Here is a 25,338-nt window from a genome sequence, read left to right as displayed (position 1 = left end):
TTTGGAGCGCCAGAATTCGAAAGAAAGGTTATAAGTTGGGTTTTTAAGGAAAAATATGTTGAGGTCCAAAAAAACTAGCTGAATATTTGAAAAGGTCATATGAAAATTTCATTTGCCGATTTCAAGGTCTCGGGACCAAAGAGTCTGAAAATATTTTTCCCTAATTCCTTGTAATATTTTACATATCATACCAAAAAATTGCGAATATCCATTAACACGTTTCGGAGATATGATTTTTTTGAACATAAAAACTGGGTTTTTCGACGCACCGCGCGCAAAAACTGAAAAATGGCGAAAACGGGTAAAAATCAACTTTTTTCACTAAAACTGTGATAACTCAAAAATTTCAGCGATGCCCAATACATGTTTAGGTACCAAAATTTTCATAATTGAAAGACGCAACTGTTGGTACCCTATGTGTAGGTCATCGCTGAAATTTTCAAGTTATCGCAGTTTTAGTGAAAAAAGTTGATTTTTACCCGTTTTCGTCATTTTTCAGTTTTTGCTCGCGGCGCGTCGAAAAACCCAGTTTTTATGTTCAAAAAATCATATCTTCGAAACGTGTTAATGGATATTCGCAATTTTCGATATGTTATGTCTCTTTGGTTCCGAGACCTTGAAAACGGCAAATGAAATTTTCATATGACCTTTTCAAATATTCAGCTAGTTTTTTTTTGGACCTCACCTTTTTTTCCTTAAAAGCCCAACTAATAACCTTTCCTTCGAATTGTGGCGCTCCAAAATTGGTTCAGCCGTTCCGAAGATATGATTTTTTGAAAAATGTGGTTTTTGCGAAAATCGACGAAAAACGCAATTTTTTGGATCACCCTATTTCAGATAGGACCACCCTAATCGCCAGACAAAAAAATACGGGTCTAATTATTTGGGCCAAAAAAACCCCACTCCAAATTTGAGCCAAATCGGAGCAGTTTTGATTTGGAGACATCCTGTTTGACGTGGAATGGCTGTATAACAATATTTTGTTAGTCTTGATTTAAAAATTGAAAATATTGATATCGAAAAGATTGGAAAATTTTACGAATATTTAATTTTCAATTCAATTCAATTAATTTCTTTAGTTTATCAACTAACAGTAATTTTGTAAGTGCAGTACAGAGTTTTGGGGGATCCTTTCAGCTGTGTATAAGGCATTTATCACAATGGATGCAAATAAAGTTGGTTGTAAAGAAACAGAAAACAGGAAAACAACTCGCAAAAAACCTGTCAAATATTTAATTTTTTGCAATTCCACTGTGAAACTGTCAACTTTTCCTGCCCTTCTGGAGAAACGAAACGGCCTACTTTTCCCTACCAAAAATAACAGAATGGAAAACTAATATCTTTCAATAACAGTGCTGAAAAGTTCTACTTTTCAGCACTGAAATGGGTGCTGAAAAGTTGAACTTTTCAGCACTAGTATCGAAAAGTAACATTTTTTCAATATTGTTTTGTTTTGAACGATGAATTTGCTAAACACATGAATGTTTGACATAAAATTCCATTAAATAAGCGTTTTTCGGAATTGCAAAAAATATTGTAAGCAACTCGTTGCAAAACTTGATTTTTTCAGCACTCGTCGTATTTATCCAACTCGGTAAACCTCGTTGGATAAATGTACAACTCGTGCTGAAAAAATCTTCTTTTTGCAACTTGTTGCATAAACTACTATTTCAACATTGAAAATCGAACCATTAGTTGCTGAGATATCGACATTACAAAATGGAGGGTTGTTTGGGTTTGTATGAACAGCTGCTAAAATTGTATGGAGACTTGTATGGATGAACCGATGACACAAAATACAAAAAAATACAAATAAAATCCATTTCCGGTTTTAGTAGAGAATTGCTTCCATTTCATTTAAAGAGAATTTAAATTTTCTTTTCAAACCTGCAATAACCCAGAAGGGTAATTTTTTTTATTTAGAAGAAAAAACATATTTTGAAATTTCGTGTTTTATGTAACTTTGCAGGGTTATTTTTTAGAGTGTAACAATGTTCTACAAAATTATAGAACAGACATACTTTTTTCAAGATACAGATTTTTTAATATTCAGATATTTTGTTGTTTGATCTGTTCCCTCCCATAGCGAATGTTTTCATTATGCACGTTTCGTTTTCATATGGTAAAAACCTTCCTCTGCCCGGTGACCTGTCACTGACACTGACACTCTTTTTTCGCGTTCCCTCTTCCGTGGCGCACATTTCCTTGCTATATTTTCTCCAGTCCAAAATTCAGCTGACATTCCTTGCAAGAAGGAAACTCCCACATACGGCTTCCGGGTCGACCTCAACCCACTAACAGCAAAAATAAAACATTGTATAAAACAAAGTAAACGAAAACAATGTCATGTACGACACAAGCGAAAATCCCCTTAAATAGCGGCCACGTGACTGCGGTTTGCTAGAGCACGTGGATCAATAACCGGACCGGAGAGGTCGATTACGTAACACGTGAAAATGGGATTACTGACCATGGTTAGTCGTGTTTGAGGAAGTGCGTGCGTGGTGTAATTAGAGGGGTTGCTCGGTCATTTGAGAAGTCTGCAGAGAGGCACATTACACTATCGTTCGTAAAAATATTAACCTCCTTACCTGATGCATCGAGTACACGGCCATCACGACCAGCACGTGCATGATGTTGTGCGAGTTGAGATAGATGTCGACGCTGCCCGGGAACCACTTTTCCGGGATGTGCATCGCCCCGATGACCCCGCCCACCGCCGACACCGCGTCCTGGAATGAAAGCGGGAGGAAAAAAGAAAGTCAGTATAAATGACGCTGCTGGTCACTAATTAGCTGCCGGAAGAGAAGAATGGAAAATACACGTGCAGCACGTGAAGAAACTTCCATGGAAACCGGGAGGAAAAGTTAATTAAAGGGGGTAAAGGTCACCGACTTGAGCTATTGATAGAAGCTTGAGCTTGAAAAATTACTTTATTACGGAAATTCGATAAGTTAGAACTATTGATCGGGTCAACGTCCTATTCTTCAAACTTGTATTATCATGCGTCTCCATTAAATCATGCCATCTGGAACATTCCAATGGAGTCACATGGTACTTGAACTTTTACCAACTTATTTTTTTGGATTTCCTATGACTCCTATGATTTGAAAGTCTAGTTTCGAAAAATGTTTCGGAGAACCTGAACTAGGTTCACAGGACGGCTCGAGAAAAAAACTACTAATTTCTACACATTTCACCTGGAAATATGAATGTTACATAATTTCCAAAATCAAGATCATTCTTGATTCCCAAAACAAAGCTTGGACTAATGAAGCCACTTTTCGATCGGTTTCACGTACGTTAAAAAGATATAAAAATAAAAAAAAACTTTTTTTTTTGAAAGATCAAAAGATTTAAGAGCGAGTCCACGAGCAAAGCATACCCATCTCGGATCGACCTCACCAATCGGTCTGAAATTTTCAGGGGTTGTTTGTACATATAAAACTAGCATCTGGCCAAAAAATGAGCACTCGAGGTCAACGGGAAGTGGGGCAAATCGGGACACAAAGTTTGAAGGTTCAAAACCGTCAAAAATCTTAAAACGGCTATAACTTAGGCAAAATTCAATTTATTTTCAAAATTCAAAATGCATCTGAAAGGGCATAAAAAATGCAACAAAATGCAGCAAGAAGCATCCCAATCGGTTAAATCTAAAGGGAGTTATTGGCATTTTAGTGAAAAAATAGCATAATTTTCAAACTCAAACAAAAAAGTGTTCCATCCAGACATCAACTCGCTGCGTTCTCAAACTCAGATGGTAGTCTCAGATGTCCCTTACAAGCTTTATAAGTTTTATAACGGTTTTGAACCATTAAACTTTGTGTCCCGATTTACCCACTTCCCGTTGACCTCGTGTGCTCATATTTTGGCCATGCTAGTTTTATATGTACAAACAACCTCTGAAAATTTCCGGCAGATTGGTAAGATCCAAACGACGTCCCATACAAAGGGGTATGCCCTGTTCGTGGACTCGCTCTTAAGAAATTTTATAATTCACAAAAAAATCAAAAAACTTAAAAGATATGAAAATTTCAAAATCAACAAATTTAAGAAATTTAGTTTAGACACACAAAAATATATTATGAAATTAAACGAATTTAAGAAATTTAGATAGCTAAAACAAATTCATGAGATTAAAAAATCCGGATATTTAACAATTTCAAAAAAGCCGAGAAAATCAATGTCTTTAGAATAACTCAAGAAATTTAAGAAACTCAACAAATAAAATGAGATCAAATAATTTAAAATATTCAAGAAACAAATTTTTTAAATCATAAAAATCAAAATAATTAGGAAGTTCTAATCCTCTACTGCCCATTTTTTCAGGATTTTTTTTAAATTTTTCCCGTGTTCAGGTGGTCATTTTGAGCAACTTTCGTTCTTGACTTCTCTTGTTTTATGTTTTTCTTGATTTATTTTTAGTATTTCAATATGCATTTATCTTGTTTAGGCCATCTTTGTTTTTGGTAGTTTTTGGCCTATTCTACCACCTCCTATCGTTACATTTTGCCTTTCTATTTTTTTTTTCATTTTTTTGCCTGTTTTTCACATTTTCTGCTCTAGAATGGCACCATTACCATTTAAATTTTTAGGCATAGTCTGGGACACTACGAAAATTACTGCATACTTCTTTTTACTGAAAATATAGGAAATGTAAGTAAAAACACAGCCAAATATGACCCCTAAAAATTACATTTTTAAAAACATTGCAAAGTCAAATTTCCAACCCTTAAGAAATTTCTAATCTAATCTAAACTTCCAACCCTTAAGAAATTTAAAAAGAAATTCAAAAAATTGAAGAAATTCAGGAAATTCAAGAAATTCTAGAAATTTAAGTAATTCCAGAAAAACCAGAAATTCAAGAAATTCAAGAAATTTAAGAAATTCAGTAAATTCAATAAATTCAAGAAATTCAAAAAAATTATAAATTGCATTTTTTTAGAAATTTAAGAAATTTAAGAATTTTCAGAAATTTAGGAAATTGAAAAAAATCAAGAAATTTCGTTTTCGTTTTCGTTTCGTTTTACGGAGCAAGGTGGGGGGCGCGGCCTCAAGTCAGTCCAAGTCCGGTTTCTTGTGGAAAAAAGGGTAGTGGCCGAACTAGTATTGCATACCAAATGAACACCACCGGAAGATATAGGGGATCGGGAGGGGGAAGGTGAAAGAAAATTAGTGTAGGTGTGAGTAGTAAGAATTTGGATGACTTGAGCAGTTACGTTAATCTAACTTTAAAACTGAATATAGGAAATCTGAAATTATGATTCAATCAAAAACCCAATTGAGATTTATACAAAGGGAACCTATGATGTATTTCAAATCTAAAGGTAATCAAATAAATTAACTGGAAAATGAAAGATGAAAACTCAGGGGCATTTTTTCTGGACCCCATCCTGTTGCGTCCGTCAGTAGTCTTGTCGTACACTGCAACTAACTTTAATTTAACTAATCATTTATGTCCAATTATTCATTTCAGAAAAACTAACTAACTTGAAACAACAACCTCAACTAAACTGTCTGAAAGTAACTTGAATCTCAAATCCCCGAAATTTTAATTACAAAGCCAAACATTTCTTTGCCTATGTTTAAACCTGTCTTGCTGCTTCCAAAAACAATAAACATTAATGAAACGTTCATATTTTACAAGTTGAACACTCGTTGTTAAGACGAATATTTCGTGCCTTCCATTTCATTAGGGCACACAAGCTCTGCAAACAAGAGTGTATCCCTATCAAACCTTATGTGAACTATCATTTGAGTGAATGAGACACAATCCTGTTCACACCTGTGTGTCCTTTTGAAATGTTAGGCTCTATTTGATCGTCAACACTCCAGTAGATCCTCGATTCGCAACAATGATCGATACAACCATAATCCGAAAACCGTTAGTTCAACAGATTAACGAATTTTGTCCGATATCATTTCATTATTGATTGATCGAGACTCTATGGTTTTTTTGACAATTCAGAATGGTTAGTATACCACTTCAATTGAAATCAGAAATTCTGATAGCATTACTAAACTGGCTTACACATAACTGAAGTCTGGAATTATTAAACAACCTAGAAAAAGTTACAAAAAAACTAACTATTCCTCCCCAAACAGTTTTAAACCTGTTTCTAACAGATTTTACGAACAAGAATATTGAGACTCGAATAAAAAATTTCAATATCTTGTAATTTTACATATTATAAAAGCTGTGATTTCTATCAACACAAGTATATAAATATAAAATAAATGTGTGATATATATCAACATCGGAAACCATCTTGGCAAATAGCCCTGAAACGACGGCAACGTGTGGTTTCATCTCCAGGGAAAATTGAAAAAAATCAAGAAATTCAACAAATTCAAGAAATTAAAAAAAATCAAGAAATTTAAACAATTTAATAAATGAAAAAAATCAAGAAATTAAAAAAAAACCAGGAAATTCAAGAAATTTAAGAAAAACAAGAAGTTGAAGAAATTTAAGAAATACAACAGATTCAAGAATTTCAATAAATTCACAAAATTTAAGAAATTCAAGAAATTCAAGAAATTCAAGCAATTCAAGAAATTCAAGCAATTCAAGAAATTCAAGAAATTCAAGAAATTAAAGACATTCAAGAAAACTTGGAAAATTTTTAAATTTCAAGAATTTTAAGAAATTCAAGAAATTTAAGAATTTTAAGAAATTCAAGAAATTTAAGAAATTTAAATTTTTTTAGAAATTCAAGAAATTTAAGAAATTTAAGAAATTTAAGAAATTCAAGAAATTCAAGAAATTCAAGAAATTTAAAACATTCAAAAATTAAAAAAAATCAAAAATTGATTTTTCACGATTTTTTTAGATCGAAGCCCGTCTAGAGGTGGGGTTGGGTTGTAGAGGGTTATATTTTCAAGAATTTTAACAATTATATTAAAATATTTGAGATAATTAAGATCTGGGTGCTGAAAATACAGAATGCGTAACGTGATTTCCGAATGATCCCCACTGCTCATCACTAATACAACTGCACTACAGCTGTAAACATAAACAAAGTAGAAGGCTTTGTTCAAGCTCAAGCGTGACATATTTTTTGCTGCTGAAGTGACTCGTTTTGAAACATTTTGGATCTAATGATATTAAAGTTTACGCTGGAAAATTAAGTTCTTCGTGCTTTTTTTGTTTGTAGACTAAACAATGGGTGGCCAAAAGAGTCCTTCTTTGTTTTCAACGTGATGAAAAATTGCGTCAGAAGTGGGGGAATTTTGTGAATCAGAAGAGCAACCGGATGGAAGTTACGAGATTATGTATCTTTGAAGCGCAGTGATAATACAGGAGTAAGATTATTCAATGATATTTGGCAGGTGTCATTCACAGTTACTGATAATTCGTCGCAAACAATTCGTAAATATAGGTTTTGCGTGAGACATAGCGCTTATTGAAATGTTAGCGACGAATTATGACAATCTCGATTTCATCCCTTTTCTAAAGATTTGTTCACTTTGATTACCTCAAAAGCTTGACGCCCTCGACTTTTTTGACAAAATAAACTATAGATCGATTACAATACTTGCCACTTCTTGGCATCATTTTTCAAACAGTAAATTGGTTCCGCTTTGACAGTTCTAAATTGAGGCCGCTTTGCGGACAACTATTCTGCACCCAGATTAAGATATACAAAAATTCAAGAAAATTAAGAAATTTAAAAAGAAATTCAGAAAAATTAGGAAATTCAAGAATTTTAAGAAATTCAAGAAATTTAAGAATTTTAAGAAATTCAAGAAATTTAAGAAATTTAAGAAATTTAAGAATTTCAAGAAATTTAAGAAGTTTAAGAAATTCAAGAAATTTAAAACATTCAAGAAATTCAAAAAAATCAAAAATTGATTGAAAAATTGATTTTTACGATTTTTTTTAGATCGAAGCCCGCCTAGAGGTGGGGTTGGGTTGTAGAGGGTTATATTTTTATATTTTCAAGAATTTTAACAATTATATTGAAATATTTAAGATAAGGGACCATCCATAAACCACGTGGACACTGTAAGGGGGGGGGGGGGTATGGCGATTGTCCACGATCCATACAAAAAAGTTTTTTTTTGTATGGACAATTGTCCACGAGGGGGGGGGGGGGTAACAGATTCCCAAAAAAGTGTCCACGTGGTTTATGGATGGTCCCTAATTAAGATATAAAAATATTCAAGAAGTCAAAAAAATTCAAGAAAATTAAGAAATTTAAAAAGAAATTCGAAAAATTTAAGAAATTCAAGAAATTTAAGAGATTCAGGAAATTCAAGAAATTTAGGTAATTCCAGAAAAACCAGAAATCAAGAAATTCAAGAAATTCAAGAAATTCAAGAACCGTCAGTGGGGGTGACTATGGGTCAAAAAACGATACACCTCTTGTTATTTAATAACAAAAACAATTAAAATAACATCGAAAATCTTTCAACGTAGATTTGTTCTTAGATAGTTTACTAACATTTTCTCAAAATATGGGGGATTTTGATGAACACTACCTTAAATGCCAATAGTTTGAAAATTGACCCAATCTCACCCCTTAGAGGGGGTGACATTGGGTCAAATGAAACTAAAATGATGCTCAAATACAACGATATTGTAAAAACAAGTCATCCAACAGTGTTTCTTGTTCGAAGGAGTCGTATTGACATGCTACAATGTTTGAAGTGGAGATTTTCAAACATTTGGGTAGTTTTCGAGCAATTCCAACAAAAATATTAGAAAAATGATTTTTCGAGAGGTCATTTTTGGCCAAAAACGTACCTCAATTTTAGACAGCTGCCAAAATAAATCCTGTTATTTTGGCAGCTGGAACGAGATTTTTTCAGCGAAGTCATCTTAAGATGTCCCCTACACAACCCTTTTAGCAGAATTCAGTTTCATTCAGAAGAATCTGAGAAATGGTAAAATCCGTAAAAAATCACTTTGACCCAATCTCACCCCCCCAGACCCAATGTCACCCCCACTGACGGAAATTTAAGAAATTTAAGAAATTCAGGAAATTTAAAACATTTGAAAAATTCAAGAAATTCAAAAACTGATTGAAAAATTGATTTTTCACGTTTTTTTTAGTCCAAAGAATTCAAGAAAATTAAGATATTTAAAAAGAAATTCAAACAATTCAAGAAATTCAAGAAATTATAGAAATTCAGGAAAATCAAGAAATTCAAGAAATTGAATTAAATTCAAGAAATTCAAGAAATTCAAGAAATTCAAGAAATTCAAGAAATTCAAGAAATTCAAGAAATTCAAGAAATTCAAGAAATTTAAGAAATTTAAGAAATTCAAGAAATTCAAGAAATTTAGAAAATTCAAGAAATTCAAGAAAACTTAGAAATTTTTTAAATTTCAAGAATTTTAAGAAATTCAGGAAATTTAAGAATTTTAAGAAATTCAAAAAATTTTTAAATATTCAAAAAAATTCAAAAAAATCAAAAATTGATTGAAAAATTGATTTTCCACGATTTTTTTAGATCGAAGTCCGTCTAGAGGTGGGGTTGGGTTGTAGAGGGTTATATTTTCAAGATTTTTTACAATAATATTGTAATATTTAAGATAATTAAGATATAAAAATATTCAAGAAGCCCAAAAAATTCAAAAAAATTAAGAAATTTAAAAAGAAATTCAAAAAATTTAAGAAATTCAAAAAATTCAAGAAATTCAGGAAATTCAATAAATTCAAGAAATTTAAGTAATTCCAGAAATCAAGAAATTCAAGAAATTCAATAAATTTAAGAAATTTAAGAAATTTAAGAAATTTAAGAAATATAAAACATTAAAAAAAATTCAAAAAAATTAAGAAATTGATTTTTTTAAAGTTCAAGAAATTCATAAATTTTAACAATTTTAAGAAATTCAAGAAATTTAAGAAATTTAAGAATTTCAAGAAATTTAAGAAGTTCAATAAATTAAAAAAAAGTTAAGAAATTCAAGAAATTCGTGAAATTCATGGAACTCAAGAAATTAAAGAAATTCAGTACATCAAGAAATTTGAAATTCTTGCAATTCTTGCAAATGTTTTGGTGAAAACGCAATTGCTTTTACATTTTCTGAGCTTATTAATACTAATGTTGTGGAGGACTTAGTTCAAACAATTAAAAATGATTTATTTGCAGCATTAATTCTGATTGAAACCGACAATCAAAAAACTGGAAATTATAATGTTTAACAAATGCAATGTTCATCCTACTAAATTGTAACGCTTCTCACCAATAGCTACAACAGTCTCTTCCAAGGACATTAGCAGCACATCTGATATCGAAATCGATTTTACATTGAAACCCCGCCAGCCATCATCACGTCACCATCACTTTGACCGGACGAGACAATGGCTATCATTTCAAGAAAGTCACGTGATAGTGGTGATTGAGAATATCATTAAACATGGACGCGCGGCGATCCGCACAATAATGCACCGTAACAAACCCCCCTTTTGCTGGCAGAGACATTGTGTCTATCACCTACGTGTCTGCGCAGTTACAAATTTGACGTCATTTCAGCTTTTGAAAATGTGAAAATTAGACCATTAACCTTACACATTTTCACTGTGCAACACTATATCTACACCCTCGCTATTAAAGTTGATAGACATCATCCAACAGAGCCGGAAGGCCGGCATAGTCCATAAACTACGTAACTACGCATTTACTATTCGCATATAGTGCCTATCCGTTGCAACTTCACCCCAACAGCAGCGGTGGTTTAGTACAGTTCAACGAGAAGAAGGGAGGTCTGGGGCTAGAGGACCCCGCGCCGGATCAACATCATCATAAATTCATAATGCCTTTTCCACCTGATGTATTATTTATTCTTGCATCGATAATCGATTCCGGTGGGGAAGTGACAGCGAATGGAAAGCTCAGCAACAACAATAATACACTGGCGTCGCGCCAGGAGTGTTCAGATTGGGCGTCCTAGGGTGACCAATTCGTAAATAAGTGCTGAAAAGTACTTTTCAGTACAGTTATTTTTTGCGAAGATAAGTAGGCCATGCGTCATTTGAAAATGACAGGAGGAGAAGAGAAATTTCACAACTTCTAAATTAAAATACTGTAGACAATCGCTGAATAAATTGGTCACCCTGTAGGACGGCCCCTAAAACTTTTCCGTTGATGTCGACGGACGTATAAATTACAACAACCAGCCATCAGGCAGTCAGCGGCACTGATTTTGACTCACGCAAACCCCCTTCCACTCCCCCTCATAAGAAAAAAGGGGGAAGCGGACGCAACTCACCTGAAGGAACACGTGCGTCAGCGAGGTCGGATTGCCCCCGCCAACCTTCGATATCCGGAGCACCGTGAGCAGGATCCGCATGGTGAAGGGCAACAGGAAGCAGATCCGTCGTTGCCACGGCGAAGAGGCCGTCATTGCCTGTGGAAATAGAAGCAGAAGAAGGAAGAAAACAGTAAATTTAGGACAAGCTGGCAACACTGGTACTAACGCGACGGCGCCTTACCTTAAACAGACCCCAAATGCACAGCAACGAGTACGATATGATGATGAACCACTTGATGGGCCAACCGAGGCAGTACACCGTTGCCGTTACCATCGGGAGGGCACCTGTAATGTGTGGGACGTGTAAGGGGGGACAGAATGAGGTTAGAAACTTGGGAATAAATAACAGAGGACACCACATAGAGAGCCAATCGAAGTTTGACGCGGTGAATTTTTCACGAGCTGTGGGACCAGGTCGTCGATATATGGTGGTCTTACAATTCCTCTGAGAAGTTCTTGAACAGATAAATTATTGATTATTGACATACACTTGAACTGCAACTCGATCCTATAATATTTGAGCAACTGAGCAGTTCTCTACGGAATCGGTCTTTTTTCTTTAATTTTAATTTTTGTATTTTTTAATCCGGCTGAAACTTTTTTGGTGCCTTCGGTATGCCCAAAGAAGCCATTTTGCATCATTAGTTTGTCCATATAATTTTCCATACAAATTTGGCAGCTGTTCATACAAAAATGATATGTGAAAATTCAAAAATCTGTATCTTTTGAAGGAATTTTTTGATCGAGTTGGTGTCTTCGGCAAAGTTGTAGGTATGGATATGGACTACATTGAAAAAAAATGCTACTCGGTAAAAAAATTTTGGTGATTTTTTATTTAACTTTTTGTCACTAAAACTTGATTTGCAAAAAAACACTATTTTTAATTTTTTTTATTTTTTGGTATGTTTTAGAGGACATAAAATGCCAACTTTTCAGAAATTTCCAGAATGGGCAAAAAATCTTTGACCGAGTTATGTTTTTTTGAATCAATACTGATTTTTTCAAAAAATCGAAATATCGGTCGCAAAAATTTTTCAACTTCATTTTTCGATGTAAAATCGAATTTGCAATCAAAAAGTACTTTAGTGAATTTTTGATAAAGTGCACCGTTTTCAAGTTATAGCCACTTTTAGGTAACTTTTTTGAAAATGGTCGCAGTTTTTCATTTTTTATAATTAGTGCCCATGTTTGCCCACCTTTGAAAAAAATATTTTTGAAAAGCTGAGAAAATTCTCTATATTTTGCTTTATTGAACTTTGTTGATGCGACCCATAGTTGCTGAGATATTGCTATGCAAAGGCTAAAAAACAGGAAAATTGATGTTTTCTAAGTCTCACCCAAACAACCCAACATTTTCTAATGTCGATATCTCAGCAACTAAAGGTCCGATTTACAATGTTAAAACATGAAACATTCGTGAAATTTTTCGATCTTTTCGAAAAAAATATTTTCAAAAATTTAAAATCAAGACTAACATTTCAAATGGGCGTAATATTGAATGTTTGGCCCGTTTAAAATGTTAGTCTTAATTTTAAATTTTTGAAAATATTTTTTTCGAAAAGATCGGAAAATTTCACAAATGTTTCATGTTTTAACATTGTAAATCGGACCTATAGTTGCTGAGATATCGACATTAGAAAATGGTGGGTTGTTTGGGTGAGACTTGGAAAACATCAATTTTTCTGTTTTTTAGCCTTTGCATAGCAATATCTCAGCAACTATGGGTCGCATCAACAAAGTTCAATAAAGCAAAATATAGAGAATTTTCTCAGCTTTTCAAAAATATTTTTTTCAAAGGTGGGCAAACATGGGCACTAATTTTAAAAAATGAAAAACTGCGACTATTTTCAAAAAAGTTACCTAAAAATGGCTATAACTTGAAAACGGTGCTCTTTATCAAAAAATCACTAAAGTACTTTTTGATTGCAAATTCGATTTTACATCCAAAAATGAAGTTGAAAAATTTTTGCGACCGATATTTCGATTTTTTGAAAAAAATCAGTATTGATTCAAAAAATCATAACTCGGTCAAAGATTTTTTGCCCATTCTGGAAATTTCTAAAAAGTTGGCATTTTATGTCCTCTAAAACATATCAAAAAATAAAAAAAATTAAAAATAGTGTTTTTTTGCAAATCAAGTTTTAGTGACAAAAAGTCAAATAAAAAATCACCAAATTTTTTTTTACCGTGTATCATTTTTTTTCAGTGTAGTCCATATCCATACCTACAATTTTGTCCAAGACACCAACTCGATCAAAAAATTCCTTCAAAAGATACAGATTTTTGAATTTTCACATATCATTTTTGTATGGACAGCTGCCAAATTTGTATGGAAAATTATATGGACAAACTAATGATGCAAAATGGCTTCTTTGGGCATACCGAAGGCACCAAAAAAGTTTCAGCCGGATTAAAAAATACAAAAAAATCGAATGACCGAAAACTCAGAGAATTGCTCAACTCTCTCCGAAATCGGCCGATTTCGACCAATTTTATTTTTTGTATTTTTTGATTTGTCTAAAACTTTGTGGGGCCTTCCCTATGACCAAATAATCTATTTTGCGTCATTGGTTCACCCATACAAGTCTCCATACAATTTTGGCTGCTGTCCATACAAAAATGGTACACCCAAAGGAAAAATATACGAGCAATTCTCTACGAAATCGGTCTTTTTTCTTCAATTTTAATTTTTGTATTTTTTAATCCGACTGAAACTTTTTTGGTGCCTTCGGTATGCCCAAAGAAGCCATTTTGCATCATTAGTTTGTCCATATAATTTTCCATACAAATTTGGCAGCTGTCCATACAAAAATGATGTATGAAAATTCAAAAATCTGTATCTTTTGAAGGAATTTTTTGATCGATTTGGTGTCTTCGGCAAAGTTGTAGGTATGGATACGGACTACACTGGAAAAAAATAATACACGGTAAAAAAAATTTGGTGATTTTTTTATTTAACTTTTTATCACTAAAACTTGATTTACAAAAAAACACTATTTTTAATTTTTTTTATTTTTTGATATGTTTTAGAGGACATAAAATGCCAACTTTTCAGAAATTTCCAGGTTGTGCAAAAAATCATTGACCGAGTTATGAATTTTTTAATCAATACTGATTTTTTCAAAAAATCGAAATTTTGGTCGTAAAATTTTTCAACTTCATTATTCGATGTAAAATTAAATTTGCAATCAAAAAGTACTTTAGTGAAATTTTGATAAAGTGCACCGTTTTCAAGTTATAGCCATATTTAAGTGACTTTTTTGAAAATAGTCGCAGTTTTTTATTTTTTAAAATTAGTGCACATGTTTGCCCAGTTTTGAAAAAAATATTTTTGAAAAGCTGAGAAAATTCTCTATATTTTGCTTATTCGGACTTTGTTGATACGACCTTTAGTTGCTGAGATATTGCAATGCAAAGGTTTAAAAACAGGAAAATTGATGTTTTCTAAGTTTCACCCAAACAACCCACCATTTTCTATCGTCAATATCTCAGCAACTAATGGTCCGATTTTCAATGTTAATATATGAAACAATTGTGAAATTTTCCGATCTTTTCGAAAAAAATATTTTCAAAATTTTCAAATCAAGACTAACATTTTAAAAGGGCGTAATATTGAATGTTTGGCCTTTTTGAAATGTTAGTCTTGATTTGAAAATTTTGAAAATATTTTTTTCGAAAAGATCGGAAAATTTCACAAATGTTTCATATATTAACATTGAAAATCGGACCATTAGTTGCTAAGATATTGACGATAGAAAATGGTGGGTTGTTTGGGTGAGACTTAGAAATCATCAATTTTCCTGTTTTGAAACCTTTGCATTGCAATATCTCAGCAACTAAAGGTCGTATCAACAAAGTCCGAATAAGCAAAATATAGAGAATTTTCTCAGCTTTTCAAAAATATTTTTTTCAAAACTGGGCAAACATGTGCACTAATTTTAAAAAATGAAAAACTGCGACTATTTTCAAAAAAGTCACTTAAATATGGCTATAACTTGAAAACGGTGCACTTTATCAAAATTTCACTAAAGTACTTTTTGATTGCAAATTTAATTTTACATCGAAAAATGAAGTTGAAAAATTTTTACGACCAAAATTTCGATTTTTTGAAAAAATCAGTATTGATTAAAAAATTCATAACTCGGTCAATGATTTTTTGCACAACCTGGAAATTTCTGAAAAGTTGGCATTTTATGTCCTCTAAAACATATCAAAAAATAAAAAAAAATAAAAATAGTGTTTTTTTGTAAATCAAGTTCTAGTGACAAAAAGTTAAATAAAAAAATCACCAAATTTTTTTTACCGTGTATTATTTTTTTCTAGTGTAGTCCGTATCCATACCTACAACTTTGCCGAAGACACCAAATCGATCAAAAAATTCCTTCAAAAGATACAGATTTTTGAATTTTCATACATCATTTTTGTATGGACAGCTGCCAAATTTGTATGGAAAATTATATGGACAAACTAATGATGCAAAATGGCTTCTTTGGGCATACCGAAGGCACCAAAAAAGTTTCAGTCGGATTAAAAAATACAAAAAAAAATCGAATGACCGAAATCCTAGAGAACTGCTCATACCTAAAAATCTGCAACAGTGGATTCACTGCAAAAAATGTCACATTTTATAACATTTTTTGCAGCAAGCCCGTAGATCATTTTTGCCCGCGTGTAAACATGTCAGCGATGTGCAGTTCTCACCAACACATATAAAGCCGGCCCGTCCGCGAACAATAATCCAAAGAGAAGAATATGTTGGTGCTCTTTCACTCTCTTTTCATCAAGCGTCCATGGCGCGATGGAAGCTTGTCGGATCAAGAACCAAGAAGTTGGTGGTTCAATCCTCGTTCTGTTAAGGGTTTTTTTTTTTGTGAAATACAACCAAAAAGCCGTCGGTAATGTCGATAATTGTCGGTAACGGGCAAAAATGTCATACCCCTATATCGCAAAAAATGCATGAGGACAGTTTTCATGCAGATTCTGATATACTTTCATGCCGCCATGCATCAAAATCATGCGACCGCCGTTTGGGTGTATGTAAATATTCAAACAGCTGTAACTTTTGAGTGAATTTTCTGATCAATTTGGTGTCTTTGGCAAAGTTCTAGGACTTTTGAGAAAAAATAGGTACACGGAAAAAAATGCAGATTTTTTTATCAACTTTTTTATCACTAAAACTCAATTTCCCAAAATACATTTTTTTATTTTCGATTTTTTGATATGTTTTAGAGGACAAAAATCCGCAACTTTTGAGTCATAGAGAAACATGGTCAAATAATCTGCCGCTGAGTTATGATTTTTTTAAAAACAGTGATTTTTGGAAAAAATCGAAGTTTCATGCAAAAACAAGTTTTACATTATATTATAATGCTAAATTGAATTTGCAATCGAAAAGTACTTTACAGATTTTTTGATAAAGGGCTCCGTTTTCAAGATATAGCCACCGAAAGTTTGATTTTAGGGAAATATTTGCAGTTTTTCAATTTTTAAAAATAGTGACCATCAGTGACCATTTCCAAAAATATTTTTTTTTAAAGATTCAGAAAATTTGCTATAAAATTGTCTAATAGACATTCAACACACACACACAGTTGACGGTGATAGTTTGCACCTCCTCAAGGCGCTTAATTTTTTGATAATTATCAAGTGTTTTACGAACCCGTGATCAATTCGGAGTGATTCAAATCATTAATTAGTGATACTGTCACAAATTTCGGCTAGTGAATAGTGAATTACTGGTGGGATAGTTGGGTTTGGCTCGGGGGGATTTTTGGCTTACCGGCCGATTATCTTCTGACAATCCATTTTGTGGTTAAAGTGCGTAAGTTGTATCTGTACCAGCGGTATTCTGATCAGCTGTGGTGTTCTGTCGTTCTGGCTGCATCAATACAACTGCTGTGGTTGTTCAGACTGTGGTTGCTTGGTGTACGTGAATCAAGAAAAGTGGTTTAGTAGGAAAAAAATTCTGCAGTTGTGTCCCCGGCCTAAAATATCGGCGCTCGTGCAAGCTCTGGGTGCGTGAGTCCCGCGGTTTGACTCTAGAGTGGTCGAGGTTTTTATTGTGTGCTGGGTCACGACGGTTTGCTCAATAACGGCACTCGTTGTACTTGTACAGGAAGACCCGCGCGTATCTTCGGAGTGTCTGTGGTTGCATCCAGAGGCAGGCTTCGTGGTTTTTTTTCCGAACAACCTCTGAGTACTGTTACGAAGCGTCTCGCAACCGGTCGCTCTGAGTGACTTACTTCGGTTGTACATGCAAACAGACGATAACACGAAGTGATGATAAAGGTATGTGTGTATACTCTACTCTTTTGACCCGCAATTTGGACTCGTGCAAAATCAGCTGTTTCATCAAGAATTTGTTATAAGTTGACCGACAGTTTTGTGTTTGGTTTTTTTCCCCACTTTGGGGTTTTTTCCTTGTAGATGTGCGGTTAAATTATCTATTTTTCTTAAATAACTTTTCATATTTGTAGTTCGTTGTTATTTTTTGTCAATTTTGTGTGTTAAATTATTACTTGCATTAAGATGGAATGGGAAGACGATAATGCTGATTTTACCTGCGGCCTCTGTAATAAATTAGAAACTGATCAACATAAGCTACTAATCTGCATGTACTGCTTTGCAGCAGTTCACCTTGAATGCAAAGGCATAAGAGGCATGGCTGTTAGTCGTATAAGGAAAAATCCTTACTTCTGCTCAACAAAATGTTCCGAAATATACAAAAAAATTATTGAAATGCAACAAAATGATAAATCTTTTTTTTCATCAATCAGTAATAAATTAAACGCTACAGTGGCAAGTGTTGTATCTGATCAAATGCAGGAAGTTAAAAGTGAGGTGAAAACAATTACTAGTGCGGTTGAAGCTTCACAAAATTTCCTATCAGAGAAGTTTGATAAAATTGCGTCTGATTTCACTGATCTAAAAACTGAAAATGAAAAATTAAAACTTGAATTAAAACATGTTAAACACTCACATTCCTCTCTTTCGGCAATTGTCAACAAACTTGAAATGAACTTTGACAAAGTGAACAGGCAATCGGTTTCGAGTAATGTTGTTATTCTTGGAATGCCTTCATTAGCCAGTGAAAATGTGTCTGATCTAGTTCTAAAAACTTTCAAGCAAATTGGTGCCAATTTAACCCCTGATTCAATTGCATCTGCGTCTCGGTTTTACACTCGAGGGAGCAATAAAGATAATAAAAATAGAAACACTTTTATTCCTATCAGAGTTATTCTTAAAGACTCAGCTATGAAAGATTTTGTTTTAGATAAAAAGGCTGAATTTGGACAACTGGTTTCAACATCAATTGACAAATCTTTGGTTATAAATGGAAATGGGTCGAAAATTGCAATTCGTGAAGAACTTACAGCTTTTTCACAAAATCTCTTAAAAGAAATGCGTGAATCTCAAAATATGCTGAACATTAAATATGTCTGGCCTGGTCGCAATGGTGCGATCCTCGTTAAAAAAGATGATGATGCAAAAGTGGAAAAAATTTCAAATCGCGACGACCTTATTCGTATTATAGCTTTACACAAGAATAATGATAACGATGAAGAAATCAAATCCCCAAAGCGTAAAAAGGACAAAAAAAAGGCTTAATATTTTTATCAGTGAAGAATTTGATTTTGATTATTTTTCGCAATGTTTGAAAACGTAGAAAATTTCTTTCATGACAATTTTAGTGATTTTAATAGTAGCTATGTAAGTAACAATCATTCTTTAAAAATTTTTCAGTGGAACGTACGGGGAATTAATAACTTATCTAAATTTGATGAAATTCTACATATTATCGATAAAATGCACACCGAAATTGATATTTTTGTAATCGGCGAAACTTTGCTGAAGCGTGAAAATTGTAATCTTTATGAAATAACGTCATGATTCGAATTCCCGGACGCTTCGAAACCCGGACACTTCAACTTGTTTTATCAATTATTTGGATATAAGTTCGCATTATGAATGTCAAAACTGTGTTATTTGATGAATTCTAACATCAACTTTCATTTAAAGTTTGTTTGAACGCTGTAGTTAATGCCAAAACAATCAAATAATATAAAATTATAAGTTTACCAGAAATGCGAAACATTTCAACGGAAATATTTCACAGGCGTCCGAGGCACCGGGAAGGCAAAGCAGAAATTTATGTTTTTGATTTCCTTAAATTCTAGCAAATTTTCTTATAAACTATCGATTGTTTTGATGTTAACAGCTTATTTGTGACCTAAAGAATGCCATTCACTAACATTTCAGTCCAAATTTGTGAGATTCATAAACAAAATCGAGTGTCCGGAATTCGAAGCAAAAGTGTCCGGATTTCGAATCAGCTTTTAACAACGTCCGGGATTCGAAGCACAACAAAGCATTTTAATTTTCAAATTCTGATTAAAAAATGTTAGAAAAGACATATTTTGCATGCATTCTCTTAAAACTGACTGTTTATACTAAATCCTGATGATATTTCTACATTTCCAACTCATTACATGATTTTTTGCCAGCTATAACAAAAATAATATGGTACTAAGTGTCCGGATTTCGAATCATGACGTTACCTAATTATAAAGCAGTTTTTTCCTGTAGGGAAGATTCAAGCGGTGGTCTAGCGGTGTATGTTAACAAAAATCTTAAAAACAAAGTAATACAAAATTTTTATGTAAATGGTTTTCATCACATTCATATCGAAATAAATCTTAAGGGTCATTATTATGATGTTCATGGCATTTATCGGCCTCCTAGTTATGATTTCAATGTTTTTAGTGACTATTTGGAAAATATTATGAACTCAACTAAACCTAACCATTTTTGCTTGATTACTGGTGATATTAACGTCCCAGTCAATCATGCCAATTTGAATACAGTCACGAAATACAAAATGTTACTAGAATCATTTAGTTTTATAACTACAAACACATACGCAACCAGACCAGCCAGTGCCAATATACTTGATCATGTGATTTCTAAACTGAATGACGTTAGCCGGATTAGAAATGATACAATTGATTTTCTGGGTATCAGCGACCACATACCAATTATTTCTACTTTCAAAACGAGAACAGCTAAGGAACCTGTGGTGCTATCTAAAAAAAATTGTAAATCATTACCAACTTAATCGAGAGTTCACAATTTTTTTGAATAATATAGATATTGTCGTCGACGTTGAATCAACTTTACAATCCATTTCTACCACTTATAATTCATTACTTGAACGTTTTTCAAAAATTGTTTACAAAAAAGTTAATTTGAAGGGAACTGCTTGTCCGTGGATGACCTTAGATCTCTGGACATTAATAAGAATCAAAGAAAACTATTTGCAACGAGTTAAACGAAATCCTTTAGATCAGCATCTTTGCGAAATGCTTTCTTATGTCACTTAAAAGCTGGACTCATCGAAAGCTCAAACTAAAAAAAAATATTTTGAAAATTTATTAACAAATACGCCTCACTCAAAACTATGGAAAAATATTCGATCAATATTTGGTCACTCTACTAGTCGGGAAAAAATTACACTTATAAATAACGGCAATGAAATAACAAATAATGTGGAAGTTTGCAATGTTTTTAATAATTTCTTTTCTAGTATTGGACAAAATTTGGCAAATAATATTCCTGCGTCTAATGTCTGTCCACTTCGTAATGTTCAACGAGTAAGTGAGTCCGTATTTCTTCAGCCCTCCTCGATAAATGAAGTTATATTATTAATACAAAATTTGAAAAATAAGAAAAGTAGTGGACCTGACAAAATTCCAGCAGCTGTTCTTAAAATGAATGCTGTAGCCTTTGCAAAAATTTTATCTCAAATTTTTAATTTAATTGTTCAAACAGGTTCTTATCCAGACTGCCTGAAAATTGCAAAAGTTGTCCCAATTTACAAATCTGGTGATGCTTGGGATTGTAATAATTATCGCCCAATTTCTACGTTGTCAGTTTTTAATAAAATTTTAGAAAAAATGCTAGTGTCTAGACTGATTGATTTTTTTAACAAACATGATGTTTTTTTATAAATTCCAGTATGGGTTTAGACAAGGGTCTAGCACTCAAACAGCTGTGATTGAACTAGTAGATGAGGTTGTGAAAGGAATTGATGAAGGGAAATTTGTTGGTGGTCTTTTTTTAGATTTGAAGAAGGCGTTTGATACGCTCAATCACAACATTTTACTTAACAAACTAGAATGTTATGGTATCAGAGGTGTTGCTAATGAAGTAATCAAAAGTTATTTGACAAATAGAAAACAATTTGTTCACATTGAAGGTGAGTGTAGCTCTCTATCTCCCATCAACGTTGGTGTACCACAAGGTAGTAACATTGGGCCATTATTATTCTTATTGTTTATTAATGATCTGGGTAGATTGAAACTTAATGGAAATGCAAGACTTTTTGCGGATGATACTGCGTTATTTTATCCTCACAATGACATTCACACAATAATATCACTCATGGAAAAAGATCTTCGAATTTTGAATGAATATTTTAATGCAAACTTATTGTCGCTTAATGCTTCCAAAACGAAATATATGATATTCAAATCTATTAGAAAAATTGTGCCCGATCACGATCAAGTTAGGCTTGGTTGTAACATAATTGAAAAAGTGTATTGTTTTAAATACTTGGGAATTCTATTTGATCCTGTGTTGTCCTGGATTAACCACATTAACTTAATTGAAAAACGTGTTTCGTCGTACATTGGAATTTTGTGGAGGGTAAGGCTATTTGTTCCATCAAAAACGCTGTTAACATATTATTATGCCTACATCCACTCTCAAATAAATTACCTAATTTCTGTATGGGGACATACCGCTAGTTCTCATTTATTAAAGTTACAAACCTTACAAAACCGATGCCTGAAAATTATTTTCAAAAAACCAATACTTTATTCAACTCATGAACTTTACTCTGATAATTGTCATAACATATTACCACTAGCCTTTCTCTGTGAAAAACAGACATTACTTTTTGTCCATGATGTACTTAACAATCCTATGTTTCACCACACCATAGAATTTACAAATTCGAATCTCTCACGAAGAACCCGCCAATCGAATAACATTCTAAGCATTAGAGCAGTTACAACACGTGGCCAAAAACGAATCAAGTTTACAGGACCTACGCTATATAATTCACTTCCAAGCAATTTGCAATTAGTAAATAACCGCTCCACTTTTAATGCAAAAATCAAAGAATATTTTAAACAAAAACTCAACGAACTATTTAATTCATCAATTTAGTTTTAAGTAATCACTCGTCAATGTTAGCTTTTAAATAATAAATTTTAATTTCGTGGATCCCTTAAAAGGAAGACTCTTCCACTGGGATACCATCCTTGTAGTTTAACTCACCGCACATCTAATTAGTCCTTGGCTCAATTTTTATTTTCAATTTTCTTGTTTATGTGTGTACGAGCTAAGGATAGTTTGCGTCCACTACCAGGAAGTTCCTAGAGCTTTTTGGTGTGGGGGAGTGTGGTGGGCCATTAAAAAAAAAAAAAAAAAAAAAAAAAAAAGAAAAAAAAAAGAAAAAAAAAAGAAAAAAAGATTGGACCTCGGGTTGCTGAGATAGAGCCGCTTTAAGAAAAAGAAACACGAAAATTGAAGTTTTCCTAATCTCACCAACAAAATAACCCACCATTTTCTAATGTCGATATCTTAGCAACTAATGGTCCGATTATCAATGTTAATGCATGAAACATTCGTGAAATTTTCCGATCTCTTCGAAAAAAATATTTTGAAATTTTTTAAATCAAGACTAACATTTTAAAAGGGCCAAACATTGAATATTAAGCCCATTTAAAATGCTAGTCTTGATTGGTGGCTATATTTTGAATGTGTGCCTGTGTGGATCAATCGGATCGCGCGCTGGACTAACAATCCAAAGGTCGTCAGTTCGAATCCCGGGGTGGATGAGAGCTTAGGTGTAAAAAAGGTTAGCAATTGCCTCAACAATCAAGCCTTCGGACACCTAGTTTCGAGTAGGAATCTCGCAGTCGAGAACGCCAAGGCAATGCTGTTGAGTGAATAATTTGATTTTTGATACAATGACACTTTGTACGACTACAAAGCATTCAAAATCGATTTTTAAATCAATTAAAAAAAAAACTTCGTGGCCCTTCTTGACAGAAATGGTCCTATACAGTAAAAAATAATGTAAATTTGGAAGCTGTAACTTTGGAAGGTTGAATATTACCTCTTTTATGATGTAATTTTATCTCAATTTAGACTTAAAAAGACATTACACCAGAAAAGTGGTAAAATTACACATTTCCAGAGGTTGAATTACAACTTTTTTCTGACGTTAAAGATGTACCCCTTCCCAGATGTAATATTACCATGATTTAATGGTACTGTGTGCGGACTGAGAGGATAAATCCCGAAATTACCGAGAGTACTTTACTCATGGGTTCATCTTCATGAAAAGTTCTTTTATCAAAAAATAAAAAGTTCCGGTACCGAGACTCGAACCCAAGACCTTCAGCGTATTGAACCGTGCTTTTGCCGTATGGGCCACCATGGTTCGGTGATTAAGTGACGGTCATTTGTCTATATAAGCCACTCAATAGGATGAACTGTTCCAATGAACGAATGAACACGCGAGAGGACTATACTCTCGCAAAATAGCACTTTCCTCACGTTTCTTTTCGTGAGGACTATCCCCTCGTTCTTTAAATTTGGGTGTATAAATCATATAAAACTTAGTAAATCTAGTGGTGCCAGGGATGAAAATCGCAAAAAAAAAACATTTTCCCTTGAGAACTTTTTTCACCCGCGAAAGAGAGAGGAGGTGAATCACGCAAAAGAAAATCGCCCCCGAACTTCTCGAATAAAATCAATCAGTTGAAGATTTTTGAGCAATTCCAGCCCAAAACAGGAATTTTTCAGGTACTTTTTTCTCGACCCTCTCCGATTTCAATGAAACTTTGTAGACATGTTATCCTTCGCTTGTATAAGCCATTTTTGTGTATATGGAGCCAGTTCCACTCGATAATGACATTTGAGAAGGGCGTAAGTGTTTTAAATATTTTTGTAATTCGGAATTTAAATATTTCTGTATCTCGAAGCCGTTGCATCGTATCAAAAAGTGGTCAAAGACAAACTTGTAGGAAATTTGACGGGCTTTTCGATAAAAATACACTGAAAGAAAAAAACACCCAACTTTTTGAGATTTTTTGATTTTTAAGTTTAAAAGTCAAATTTGAGGGGGAGCCCACGATTTTTTTTCGTTCAAAATTTTTGTGAAGATAGCCTAAGATGTTACAAAAAGACTCACGAAAAATGCAGGATGGAGCAACTCACCTAAAAAAATACAAAAATCATTTACTGAAACTGTTTTTTTGAAAAGTGCTCTAAACGTCAAAATTTTCAAATACCGAATACGGGAATCGATTCTCCAGAAAATTTTACATAAAAGTCTCCATATTGACCATTGTCCTAAGTCCAATCCTTGTGAAGTTACAGCGGTTTTAAAAATAAAAGTGTTGAAAAAATAGGTTTTTTGATGGTTTTTGGCAATTTCTATATGACAGACTTGATTTTTCAGTCTCGTAAATATTTTTACCGGAAAGCTCGTCCAATTTCCCATAAGTTTGTCTTTGACCACATTTCAATTGGATGTATGGGCTTACAGATATAAGCTAATTTACTATCCAGGTTACTATACTACACTGAAAAAATATGATGTTTTCAATTATGGGTAAGGCTACCAACTGTACGGATTTTTTCCTTACCGTACGGATTTTCAACCTTCTCCGCGGATTTTTAACAGGCCGGAATTTTGGTACGGAATTTTTTGCATAATACGGATTTGTACGGAATTATTTCATTGCTTTTTTGATTGGGCCAAAGCTTTCTCTAATAAGATATTTTTATTTAACTGTCAGTTTGATTTTAAAGGGATAACTTGCATAACTTTCCGGGTTTCCCTCGGTTCAAACTTGATTGTCAATGATTGTTCTTTTCAAAATCCTTACAAAACAAAAAAAAATCAAAAATCAAACCATCCACATTAACGACCCCCGGGTCTTTTGTGGTCTCTATTGCAAGTTTCTGCTCAAACCTAGGAGTCCGAAGGCTTGAATGGGGAG

The 25,338-nt window shown here is 33.3% G+C and overlaps 1 protein-coding gene across 1 annotated transcript in view; it reads right to left on the bottom strand.

Annotated features, from left to right (window-relative positions):
• The window catches only part of LOC120415881 (progestin and adipoQ receptor family member 4), a 98,343-nt gene that overhangs the window by 22,887 nt on the left and 50,118 nt on the right, over positions 1-25,338 (bottom strand). The window contains exons 4-6 of the mRNA XM_039577557.2: positions 11,442-11,545; positions 11,219-11,356; positions 2,592-2,732 (exon numbers count right to left, since the gene is read on the bottom strand). Coding sequence (XP_039433491.1) covers positions 2,592-2,732; positions 11,219-11,356; positions 11,442-11,545 — 383 coding nt within the window. The remainder of the gene's footprint in view (positions 1-2,591; positions 2,733-11,218; positions 11,357-11,441; positions 11,546-25,338) is intronic.

The sequence above is a fragment of the Culex pipiens genome, chromosome 1 (genome assembly GCF_016801865.2).
Source record: "Culex pipiens pallens isolate TS chromosome 1, TS_CPP_V2, whole genome shotgun sequence".
NCBI classification, from domain to species: Eukaryota; Metazoa; Arthropoda; class Insecta; order Diptera; family Culicidae; genus Culex; species Culex pipiens.
Note: the sequence above shows the minus strand (reverse complement) of the source record. Positions and strands in the feature narration are given on the sequence as shown.